Source organism: Excalfactoria chinensis, chromosome 7, assembly GCF_039878825.1.
Source record: "Excalfactoria chinensis isolate bCotChi1 chromosome 7, bCotChi1.hap2, whole genome shotgun sequence".
Lineage (NCBI taxonomy): Eukaryota > Metazoa > Chordata > Aves > Galliformes > Phasianidae > Excalfactoria > Excalfactoria chinensis.
Window position 1 is genome coordinate 20,221,449 of NC_092831.1, and position 13,118 is coordinate 20,234,566.

Here is a 13,118-nt window from a genome sequence, read left to right on the forward strand (position 1 = left end):
CCACTCAAACGGTTTCATCATCTGATAGCAGATTACCCACTTAAATAATAACCTTCTGTAAAAGGTAGTTCAGTTCCATAGCACATCTGAAACAGTGAATAAGAGGAATATAGAGAAATGTATGCATTTATTGGGAAAAAGGAAGAGAGTAAGGCAAGCCTAATTAAAAACTCAGTAGAAACACAGAAGTAATCAAGATGCAAAGTGAAACTTTGTCTCTAACCTCTTTTTGAAATCCTTTCAGTGACATTTGCAAAAAGCAATGTAGACATAAGCAAATTTCTGCCAGCATTAATATTGTTGAGATATGCAATACACATAAGAGATAAGTGACCAGATGACCTGCATGACATCTGGTCACTTATTATGTCTCAAACCTTCCTTTTCACACCCATCCTCTCTCCTAGTTTTCTTTCATCATTTATTACATCTCCATAGGATGCACACCGTAGGATCTAGCTGAGAGATTCAGCTAAATTTAACAGCATCAATAAAAACTCAATACCCAAGTGTGAACTGTGAAGGCTGAGGAGCTTGGACAAAATTTACATCCACCTCTGCTTACAGGGTAGTGACCTTGAACACAAAGGCCTGTTTAGCAGCTGATAACAAAGCTGCTAGTCCAGAGAGAAGAATTCTGTTAGACTGCAAGCATTTTATGACAAACAACTATCCCATTTTTTAGAACAGTCTGTGGCACAAGAGGCACCTGTGCTGGGCTCCTGGCTGCTGGAGAATATCAATGTTGATGCTTTCAGGTTTCTTTATAAAAAGAAGAGTTAATCAGTAATTAGGGACAGACCAGATATAAAGTACACTTAATTTTGAGAAAAACTTCACTATAATTGCAATTCTATCAGCAATATTTTCATACAAGAACACTCAGGAAATTATGAAGTCAAGATTGTTAAAAAACACTGCTAACATAAAAAACCATTATCTGCACTGCTCTGCTTCTACATAATGAGATTGCTAGATGCCAGAGACATTCCAAATGCAATGACTTAAGCACTCTGAACTTGAATTTGAACTGCCAATGAGGAGTGGTTATTTGGGAGGATAAACCTGATATTGTCTGAAGTTGTTTATTGATTGTAAATTTATTTATTTATTGGAGAAATATTGCCCTGTAAAATTTGACAATCAATCACAGGAAGAGAGCAAGATTGATTCATCAGTCCGAGTACTGGAGCAGTAACACTAAAGTCTCAGTTCTTTTCAGATATACTTAGAGATTTTCATTAAACAATAAAAATATTTTCATGCGTTTATGCTGCAAAGCTTTTATTCTGTGAAAGGACAAATGAGCGCAGAGTGAAATCCTATAATCCTAATGTTATCGTGATTTCAACTTTCATTAATATATTATGTTTCTAGTTCCTGTAGTTGTGAGGACTAAAAGGGTGGACTAAAAGTTGATAACTGTCAGAAACACCAGAGCCTTGAACAAAAGTTGTGAGCAGTAAAAAAAAAAAGTTATCAGTGACCTTGCATATTTAAATTCACTTTTCTAGATCCCTACCCTTCATTGTTTCAGCTGAAAAGACAGAATACCGACTGTGCCCACAAGCTGTACATCAAGCCCTCTAATGACCTCTGTATTATGACTATGAAGGATATAAAGGTACTGGGCAAGGATTGAAAAAAAGTTAATTAGGTGTACTATTGACAGGATTGGAAATGGAAAATGAAAAATCTTAGGGTTTAATCCTCCTGGAGACCAGCAGCAAATTAACCATGGATCTGTAGTTACTAAACAACCTGACCATAATGAAAATGAAACAGCTACACTTAAGGGGTGAGGGTCTATAAAAACAAAATTCACGCTGGAATAAAGAAGAGGTAAAAATCTCATTAAAAGAGGGCTCGAATCCCGGGAGTTGGACTCGATGATCTCTAAGGTCCCTTCCAACTCGCACAATACTATGATACTATGATGAAAAGTCACAAATTCTGTCACTTGCTGAAAGAATCTGGACATTCTATAATGATCCCCAGATTCAGAAAAATCTTGAAAAACATTAACAACGTGAATTCTTTCACAGAAGGTCACAGAGGACCCCTGAAACTCCCATGAAATGTTTTTGTTCTTATTTTTAAGCTAACAAGATCTTCCCCTCACTCCCCAAACAATTAAAGAAATTAAATAGATTAGGGTAATAACGAAGACAGTTTCTGAACAACTGGAATTCAGGTTTGATTTTCAGTTTAAGTAGGTGTATCACAAGTTGTTAGCAAAGGTACAGTTAGTCTAAGCACAGCCCTCAGAACTTTGAAAAGATAACATGTTTTCTATATTCTTCCCAAAGCTAGTACAATTAATGCAAGCACTATCAGACTGATTTATAAGTAAAGTATGCTCCTAAAACAACTTAGTTCACAGTCAAATGACATAATGCAGGATGGAATCTTTCTGAATACATTTTCAGCAATGAGATGTCCATGAGACATTGTTTTCACTCACCAGAGTCTGTGGAGATAATGTCTAACTACAGTAAAATAAACTAGATGACACAATTGAAGTTGACAACTACAAGCAAAAGGTGTCTCTTGACAGTTCGAAAATACTACATGTTATTGATACAAAACAGAAGAATACAGGAGATATTCACAGTGGGACAGGCCTGTTTACTATTTAGTTTTTCCTTAGGAATGGCTCAAAAACATAAAAACAATTTCAAGTTCCTTTGAATATCTTGTATTTAAACTGTGGATTCACAGTTAAGTATTCAGCATCAACATTAATAGTAGAGCAAGATGTCAGATACTACTGTTAACTTCAGTAGTATTGTACTACTACACTGCATAGGATATAAAAATTTAAGGTGTTGGTTTTTTGTTTTAAACTTTACAAGAAGCTGATCCATAGGAGCACTGATATTTGTAGAAATAGAGAAACTGACAGCAAAAGACTGGCTAGATTTCTTAATCGTGCTTCCTATGAGTATAGAATAATACATAAGCTTTCATGGGAAAAGAACAATCCAAAAGACAGCATATTGTCCAGACTCAAAGCATAGTATAAAAAGGCCAAAATACAAGTAAATGAAGGCATCTGTTCTGGATACTCCTCTCAGGCAAAAAAAAAAAAAAAAAAAAAAAAAAAAAAAGTTTAAGAAACCCACAAACAGCACAAGTTACACTGCACATGAACAAGGAGCAAAAATAAAGCAATGAGCCACAACAGTAGATATAGGCAAAACCTTGCCGAAAAACTTGCACACAAGGACCAACCAAGTAAACCAATCTTTTAAGCATCTTCGATGTAAGCATTGTTGCAACCATTCCTTTCAACTTCTGCAGTGTCTCTAAAAGCCCCAGAGACACAAGGCAGCAGGAGAACAAAGCAGCACCATTCCCCAGCATCTAAAATCTAATTCTTCCAATAAACACATTTATCTAGTGACAATCAGCGACAGCAATATTTCTTATAAGATAAAATGAGTAAAACAGATGAAGCACAGAACATCTCAGCCAACTCCATTTCTTCAGTCCCATAACAATTCTTCAGAAGAGCAGGGAACACTGACACTCAAAATCATAAACTTCCAGATTTAAAAACAGGTCTGTATCTACTTTGAGCTAAAAAAAGATAACTTGAATGATAACATCTCATTCTTCATATTCAGACCTGATCAACAGTGGGATTGAGATCCCTCTGCAGGACAACACTCCCCAGATCATTACAAAATGGTTTTCTTCTTCATCCTTCAAAACAAACTACCAATAGAGTGCTGATCCCAGCACAGTAAATTAAGTAGTAATCTAATTGTTTATGGCACCTTGTGTGCATTTCTACTCTGCTCATGTACTTATCAAAGAAAATAAATAGGAGTTGTTTTTTCCACTAGTTTTAAATATTTAGAGATCACATCCACTACTGTTTGCCCCATCACAGTGTCCCTAGGCCCTTTGGTAGCAGGCATCCAGAAGTGCTGCTGGGAACCAGCCACAAATATCCTCTCATGTTCCCATTTCATACCAAACCCACTCTCAACCACTTAATTGCTGTCCTCCTAAACTCAGTGTTTTGTTTGATTGTTTTTAAGCCATGCAATGCTTCATATAAAATTAAATATAAACATATATATTTGATACTTCCCTGAGAAAAACAACCCAGCAGAACTCCTGTGTCCCTCAGTAAAAGTTTATCTACAGGTTAGCCTAGCTCCTGCAAGCAATTGCATATGAGCAACAGGTGGCTTCAAGTGTTACAGAAGTATAAAATCATTGAATAATAAATTTTAAATGTTATTGAGATAAACCAGTAGCTATTAATCTTAGCCATTCTAATTTTTAAAAGGTGCACTTTGGACACATTAAACCCAGATTGCAGACAGTTATTATCCTGCAAACACACTCTGCTGAATCATTAGCTCAAGCTGTTTATTTCATAGTTAGTCAATAGGGTTGTCATAGGAAAGTAAAACAAATTAACTTGTGTAATGATGTATGCGTACTTTTTTCTTTTGAATTGTACTATTCTATAGAAAAAGAATACAACATAAAATTGTAAATAACTAAAAGTAACATCCAGTTGTTTTGGAAAACCTAAAACCATTCAAACATACCAGCAAGATCCTTCACAAAGCAAATCCACAGTTTTATTCAGTCTTGTTCTTATATGAAATGGGATTTCTGCTAAAATTAGAACTGCAGGTTTAGGTACTTCATTCTCACAGCCACTGAAATACTCTAATCAAATATGTAATTGAACTATATTATGCTACACTGTCACAATGCAGCATGCCATGTAAGTAGAAAGTATTCCCCTTCTGTCCTTGGAGTTTATTATATTAAAACATTCTAAATTATATTCCCTCCTAACACCTCCTGATATTGTCTTCCATACCATCTTCCTAGTTAAATTCATTCATTACACCAAATGTGTAGACAGGCACACGAAAGACGAAGCCAAGCACCAAATATACTTACATAAGTGAATATCTACTGTAGGTATAGGTTTATATGAGTGTAATGGAAGCCAGATATGTCTAACAGATTTTCAGTGGAGTCAGCTAAACGAGCATAAAGTATTGATTTAAATTTGTCTTTCAGACTTAAAACTTCCTATTGCTCTCACTGGCCCAACTAGCAAAATTCTCATAAGGTGAAAAGTAATGATTTCAGGTTTTTTCCCCCCCCCCACTCATCTTCTGAACTCACTTTTCATTAGATTTTATATATATATTTATATTTAATATAGATATTTTAGAAATGTTTGCCATTTTATATTTAGTTTCTTTATATCCTCATCTTTAGTTCTTATTTGACCCCCATTCTTCTACTAGTGAGTTACCTTCTCATTCTGGATGTGGTCATAAATACATATATTTTTTTTTCATGTGAAAGCAATTCCATAGCATAATAAGAACATGAAAATAATAGTAGGAAAAGGGGGGAAAAAAATTAAGCACCTGGCATACATAAGTGAACTATATTAATGGGAATGAAATCAAATCTACTTTTTCCTTTGGCTGCTGTTCATGCTTAGTGTTCTAAAAACAAACAAACAAAACAACAATAATAACAAAAAAAACAGAAAAAACCCACAACCAGCAAACAACACATAAGGTGGCCTGTGATGAAGTAACCCAGACACATCAGGAGAGGGAAAAAACTTAAAACCCCTTATATCTTCAAATATAACATGAGCTGTATCATATATAACACCACAGCATAAAGCTGAAGCTCTTAACTTCTCTGACTGCATTTCTACATATTCAAACACCTGAGTATTTAAAATTCAAGATTCCCACAATATCTATATAAGAAAAACCCAAATTCTTAAACTAAATAAAGGACAGCAGCTCTGAATTAACTGATGGCAAACAGCCTCATCAGTTTTACCACGGAGTGCAGGATAAATACTCCTTACCCTTTCACAAGCCTGGATTTTTCCAGTTAAGCAGAGCCAAATGAAGCTCACCAGCAGAAATGTCACTCAGAGCTGGCGCAGACAAGTAGAAGCAGGTTAATTTGCTGCATCAAATACAAAATGGCAGCCTTTTCAAGAGTAGGGCTTCCAGCAGTGCCTGCTCTCCTATCCCCAAACAAATGTTAACTTCACTCCAGTAAAACAGAAAACTAACACACAAACACACACAAAAGCCACACTGAAGAAATCCTGACCCTGTCTCTACCTGAGACTGTAAGCTTCATCTAGACAAAAAGAAGAACATTGCAGAACAGGGTGCAGATAACCATACATGGAATAATCCAGATTGAGACCCTTTCTGTATCTTACCAGTACTACCAGTACACCACTTAGACTTGTATTCAGTTACCCACAAATGGTTTTGTTGCTATTGGTTTCTAGAATACATTCCTAAAAAAAAAACTAAAACAGTGTAATGAAGCCTGTATTGTGTGCCCATGCAAACTACCTGGGGCAAAGTAAAGTAAGACGCAAGCACTTCCATCTCCATCAATCACCACAGACTCAGACAAGTTGAGAGATGCAAGCAGGCATTCTTTTTTCCCCTCCTAAAGCATCCCTAATTTCATTTTTCCACCATAAAAACTGGTGAGGACAAAAATAAACCAGCTCAAAAGGCTTTGGTCTTCAAAGCATACCATCATACTTCTCCAACACCAAGACAGCAAAAGAGAACTAAGAGCCTCCTCTCCTCATAGCTGCTTGGGGAGTTAGAGACCAGGGAGGGCCCACTTTCCCACCTACAACATGAGGAAGTTCCAGCAGGGATCATGGGTTTAAAAAAAAAAAAAAAAAAAAGAAAAGAAAAAAGAAAAGAAAGAAAGAAAGAAAAAGAAACAAACCATTTCAGACAGACCAGCTAATTGATAAACCAGCAAAGTCTGACAACTCGATAAAAGCAGACCTTACAAGAGAACAGGAAATCTAGCCCAGGGTTCTGCTGTGGGAAGGAGACATGAAAAACAAGCCCCAACCATCAAAGCTTTTTTCATAGCCAAGGGTTGGGATGCTGAATACCTACTCCATCAAGACAACAAAAAAAAAATAGACAAAAAATCTTTTGAGAAGGAAAAAGATACCAACCTATTAATTTGCTGACAACTTCTGCACTCACTTATGAAGCTGCATTCATCACACCAGCAACACACTCTACTTCAGCACTCCCTACAAGTACCACACCCCATTGCTTAAAATAACTCAGAAACATCAAATTATCCCCAAAATCCTTACACCTGAGCAGGGTTGAACTTCAGACTCGGCTTTCCTGCAAACACAGGCCACCTGGGCACCCTTCTCCAAACAGCAAATCAGGCACACTCAGGTGCTGGGTAGTCATGAGGTGGTAGCCTGAGTGAGAGCAGATGGACCTGTTGTGGTAGACAGGTCATTGTGGCCTGGCCACGAGGTAGCCTGGCTTCTCTCACAGTATACCTTCCATCAGCAATATGGTGAATTGCACAGCCTAGGAAGGCCCTAAGATGCTTTAAACTTCACTCAGGATCTACTCTCTGTGAAGCAGGTTCTAGGGCTAAGGCAGTTACAGGAGGCACAGGGGTATAAGTGTCCTATATGGGCCATAATAGTGTCTTCCTACCTCCATGGCTCTCTGCCACAGAGAGCGGGAGGCTGCTTTCTAGGGACTCACAAGTTTAATTGTTTTGAATTGTTGTATGACAGATTGGAGTGCTATTTCCTGGAAAACACACTGGAGCAATTTAGTTCTTTACTGTTGCAATTATCTCTTGTGTTTCCCATGATGCTTCCTAGTCATGTTTAAAACATGGCAGAAGTTGTTCAAACTCATTTTTTTCTGTTTTACATGGAACTTTTTTTGTTAGATTATTGCTTACTCTGCTTGCCATGTTTCAAGCTATCAAGAGCAGCCTCTGTCCACACTGGGAGCCAGCACAGAGATGCATGCAGGAGTTGCTGGTGCCAGTAGCTGAACAAGGCAGCTCATAAATGCTTCCTACCCACAGGACTAGATCTCTCAGGACCTGGGATTTTAATGTTGTAACTGCTTTTTAAAATGGAAACAAACACACTGTTAATATTGATGGTAATGAGTAGTTATCACATGTAATAAAATGTGGTTCCTATCTGTTTATTACTGCCTACATCAAGAGGCCTTCCCCTGGAAGGAGAATCTTTTCCTCTCTGTGTCTGCAGAAGTAGTACTCTACTAGGCTTAAAAGTGACAGAGTCCAGAACAAGGAGGTATTAAGGCCATTCATTTTGTTTTTTATTTTAATTCCAGTAAGGTAGTTTAATATTCTTTTCATAGACTTGAGCTGTCCCAAAAAATCATTTCTGATCATCTTTTACTGCCCTTTCTCCAGCATCCAAGAACTCACGCCTTAGCATAACTCCTTTTCATATTTCTTCTCTCTTTTCTCCTTACTTTATTAAAATATCAATCTGGGGAGCCATTTTATCTCTAAGGCTATTTTTTAAATTCCAAATTTAACATCAGATGTACAAAAAACTTTTTTTCAGCTGATGCTGGCAAATGGCCAGACATATTTTTTCAGTACTTTTCTGATGTATACTTGCTATTCTGAAGAACGAGATTTTTTCAGTAGTCAGAAGGATGTGGGATGCTATTAAATTAAATCCAAACTTTTTGCGCATCTTAAACTACAGCAGTAACTAAGCATTCCTTGTGATTTAAAATGTAGTTATTTAAATGCCACTCTAAAAGATGGAACAAAATAGAAATGATCGGGCATCTCAGCTGGATGTCATAGAAGATCTGCAAGAAGGAGGGATTACATGAAAAATCCATAGCTTTAATTAACAGGAAAAAAAGTAAAATTTTTAAAGAACTTATAGGATCTCTGGATAAAGATTTAAAACCTCTTCTGTCTCCTTCCAATATATTTAATATGTTACATACTTGTGCAAAAACTACATCTATGCTTTGTTAAAGGGAGCTCCAAAGAACACTTAAGTCCTTCCTTCCTTGCTAATATGAACCGATTCTTTGAACACAATTGCTCAAGACTTCCTGGATTATTTGCATAATAAGGAGTCAATAAAGCTTCACAGAATTAATACAGGAAAAGGATCCAAGGCCGTATTTCAAAACCTAAACTTACTAGGACTCCAACTTATTACTCAACAGGATTATTTCCAGGATAAAGTGTTTAAGACACACTCCAAAATGCAAAGAAAGTGTCTAAGTCCACTCCTGTTCTGAAAATTCTGTAGGACTCTGATGAATTAAATTACAGACTTTGCAAATGTTTATACAGTTATAAAACCCCACTTTAATCACACGATAGTGCAGGTAATAGAACTTTTAATGTCATGAATGAATTCTGTACCTGTTGACTCAGTAATATACCATTCACCTAAACCTTTCCATAAATTAAATATTTCTCAAATTCTCTGATGTGGTGAACTTCCAAAGTGTTTATTCAGTCACTTACTTCATATCAAGTTTATAAATCAGACTACAGTGAGATATCCATAGTTGTTGCTTATTACAGTCATTTCAGCTTGTATTTGATCAGGCTTTAAGAAAATAAAGGTGATTGCATGATCATAAAATACAATTTCCAATATTGCAAATGAGGTAACTAGTGCTGTGGAGGTATTTTTACCTCTTTATAAACAAGTTTGCTAATTTAACAAGAAGCAAAAAGCCATTACATTAACCTAGAGAAGTGGTCTGACCTAATACAATGAAAGAAAGGCCTTTCCTTACCAAATGAGTAGCATCACTGTAAACATTCTTTTCAGCAGACAAAATGGTGCTGCTCTCTCACCTCTTTTTCTCTGTCTTCATCTGTCACCCTGACAAAGTTTCCTGGTGGTGCTGTTTTTTTTTTTTTTAATCTGATGGTTGATGAAACGCTTCCATCATCAGTGGCGATGCTGACAAAAATTGTATCATTGCATTTGTTAATTTTTAAAGAGTGATACTGTGAGCACCACAGCCACCTCAGATGGAACAGCTGTCACTTTGTGCACATGTATCTGGCCTTCCTTAAGGCTCTTTATTCTATTAAATTAGAAAGGTCTCCTTTTAATGATGCACAATGGGTATATACCTGCCAGGTAAAAGAGTGAACTGCATTAAGCTGGAACGTAATAGAAAGCAGATCCCTGTTTTATAATGAAGCAAAAGTTTCATTAAAGCTACAGTGTCTAAAGTTTCTGTTGCACTAGAGCTAATCAGATGTAACTCCACAAAAAGCAGTGAAGTTGCAATTGATATAATTGCAGGATAAACTTGGCTGAGAACTTTATTCTCTTCTAAGGTACAATAAACTGTTGAAAGTAGCTGGACTTTTCCACAGGAAAGTAAATATAAAATGAACAAACACTTGAGAAAAAATAATACAGTCCCTTATGACTAGGAAAACACCTGCCTTTCCAGTGGCGTTCTCACCTCCAAAAGAAGAGGTGTTCAGGGCCATCTGGAGCTAAAAGAGAGGACCAATCTCTTTTCTGGCTAAATTCAGATATTCCCAATCTGTTTATTCACTTGAGAATATTGAGAATATCTTCTGCTTGACCCCAAGCAGCATACATTTTGGGCAGGGTACAGTTCTAGAAAGGAAAGTTATAAATAATAATCAGATCGTAAGAGAAAGCCGATAATTGGCATAAAGAAGAAAGGAAGAAAGCAAGCTTAGATTTTTAGAAAGGTTATCCAATAAACAGTCATTTTAGACTGAATATTACAGCCTTTTTACCAAGTTCTGTTCTTTCCCTTCGAACTCTGTGGGCTACAAACCTCTCTTAATGCGTACCTGTGAGGAGCTCTGTCTTTTTCACTGCTTGACAAAAATGCAAATATTCAGACTCAAATACATTTAGCCTGGCTCTCCTGTAATTAAAACAAAAACTCCAATATTCTTTTTCTAAGTTCCTTCCTTAGATGGTTTGTTACAAAGCATCAAGCATCATCATTCCCCCCCCCATGCTGTTGTTATTATTCTTGAGAAAAAAATGACATTGGACAGTGGTTATTACCAGAATTCTTAAAGACATACATCTCTCACCTTTCTAACTCTTTCCAAGATCCTCGTTTAGAAAGTGTTCTCTGGTTCTTAATTTTTTTAAAGACTGACACTGCTGGCAGTGCCTCACGCTCAGACGTAATCAGAATCAACACCCAGGACTGCGGGAGCTAGCAAAGTGAATACACTGTTTTACATGAACACGCTCGGGACTTCAGCCCATGTTGAAGCCTGAGAATTTTTGCCCCAAAAACAGAACTACGTTTCACGATTTAAACTGAAGCTTCCATAAAACGTGGAGAAACTCCTTGTAAGTAAATAACAGGGATGGATATAACACTCCTAGAAAAGGGTCTGCAAACGCATGCCATGCTGTCTGAGCGGGCATAAGCAAAGGTGGAAATACACGTTTCTTTGAAGGCAGAGAGATTAGGTTAGCAGCGGGCAGGCGGGGAACGCTACATGAGACCGAGATTTGAGGAGATGATTACTGGGACCGTCACGACCATCTCCTTCAACTTTTCTTCAGCGAATTCCAGAACACTTTCGGGAAACGCGCGGAGCTACCCAGCACTCCCGAGAAAGCCGGCAGCACAGTTGTAGTGCTTTGCCGCCAGCCGAGCCCCGTTGTCTCCCCCGAGGTGCCTTTCTCGATACCCCCGAAACCATCCCCGGGAGGCCTATCCAGGTGCACCCAGGGGGAGGCAGGGCCGGGGGCGGGCGGCGGAGCCCCGCGCCAAGGGAGCCGGGGGCGGCGGAGCGCCGGGTCCCGCCCGGCTCCTACCTGGTAGGCGTCGGGGATGTTGACCGTTTCTCCGTGCTCCGCCACGTAGCCGATGATGCCCTTGCCCCAGGGCACCTGCACCTCGCTGCTGTTCTCGGTGGAGCCGCAGGGCAGCAGCGGGGTGCCGGCGTGCACGTCGAAGAACTTAGAGACCAGGCTCTTCTTGCCAGCGGCCGCCCCCTCCACGAGGAAGAGCGAGCCCCGGTCGGCGTCCACCATGAGGCAGACGAAGATGAGAATCTTGTAGCTGAGGCTGGTGAGATCCAGGTCGTTGGAGATGTCCTTGACCAGCTCCAGGAAGAACTGCCGTTCGTTATGCTCCTTGAGGTAGCGCTTGTAGTCCAGGGCCGGGGGCGGGTACTGGGGCAGGCTGACGCGGGACTCCAGCAGGGCGCTGAGGATGTGCGCGGTGGTGGGGGGCAAGGAGCTAGCCTTCCGCAGCAGCGCCCGCCGCCGTACGCTGCTTAGCGGCTCCTGCGCCCGGGCGTGCACGTGTTCGTCGTAGGTGAGGTTGACGTGGATGGCCTTGGAGCGGGCGAAGCTCTTCCGCAGCTCCTTCTGGGATGCCCTCCGCTGCAGCCCCCCGGCTCCGGGCCCTCCCGCGCCGCCCCAGCCGCCGCCGACCCGCCGCTCCTCCGACGGTCCGCCGGCTGGCGTCTTGGGAAGCGAGTTTCTCCTCTTCAGCCACCTCTCCACCAGCTCGGGGTGCCTGTCCAGGAAACTTTCCACGGCCGCCACGTCGAGGCCGCCGTCGGCCGCCATGGTACGGGGAGCGGGGGCGTTTCACGCCATACCCCGACGGGAGCCGCTCCTGTCCCGCGGCCGGGTCGGGCCGCCCCTTCTCGTCCCCCAGCTGTCCACGCGCCCTCCTTCTCCTGCCACCTACTCTTTATTATTACTATCCGCCTTATTCCAGGTATTCTTTCCTCTGCCCGCCTCCCGCTCCTCCTCTGCTGCTCGGTCCCGGGCTGCCGCCGCGCCTCTGGAGATGCTCGGGCAAACCCCTCCCGCACGGCGCTGTCAGCGCTGGCGGCGGCGGCTGCGTAACCCAGGCGGCGGCCCACTAGCGAGGGGGGAGGCGGGGAGGGAGGGGAGGGCGGCGGCAGGACGCGTGAGCAGCACGGGGGGGCGGCGGGAGAAGGCAGCGCCGGAGAGCCCGGCTGCGGGGGGGAGGGAGGAGAGCGGGGACGTATGGGGCCGGGAGGGCCCGGGGCGAGGAGAACGCGATCTGCGCTCGGGGATTTCAGGGAGATTTCGGGGCGGGGAGGGGTCCTTTTGTCTGCCACGTGTGTGCGGGGAAGGGGCATCCCGGCGCTGCGGGGAGAGATAGCGCCAGTGTTGCTGTCGGAACGGGTTAATTCATAGCATCATCTGCCAGGCTTGAGCACTTCAGGGGACAAACGGAACGAACGGACTCCGTTCAGAC

The 13,118-nt window shown here is 41.1% G+C and overlaps 1 protein-coding gene across 2 annotated transcripts in view; it reads right to left on the reverse strand.

Annotated features, from left to right (window-relative positions):
- PDE11A (phosphodiesterase 11A) overlaps positions 1–12,683 on the reverse strand; it is a 119,003-nt gene extending 106,320 nt beyond the window's left edge. For both annotated transcript variants that reach the window (XM_072341865.1, XM_072341866.1), the window contains exon 1: positions 11,693–12,683. In XM_072341865.1, coding sequence (XP_072197966.1) covers positions 11,693–12,454 — 762 coding nt within the window. In that variant the 5' untranslated portion in view covers positions 12,455–12,683. The remainder of the gene's footprint in view (positions 1–11,692) is intronic.
- Positions 12,684–13,118: the final 435 nt, after the last annotated feature.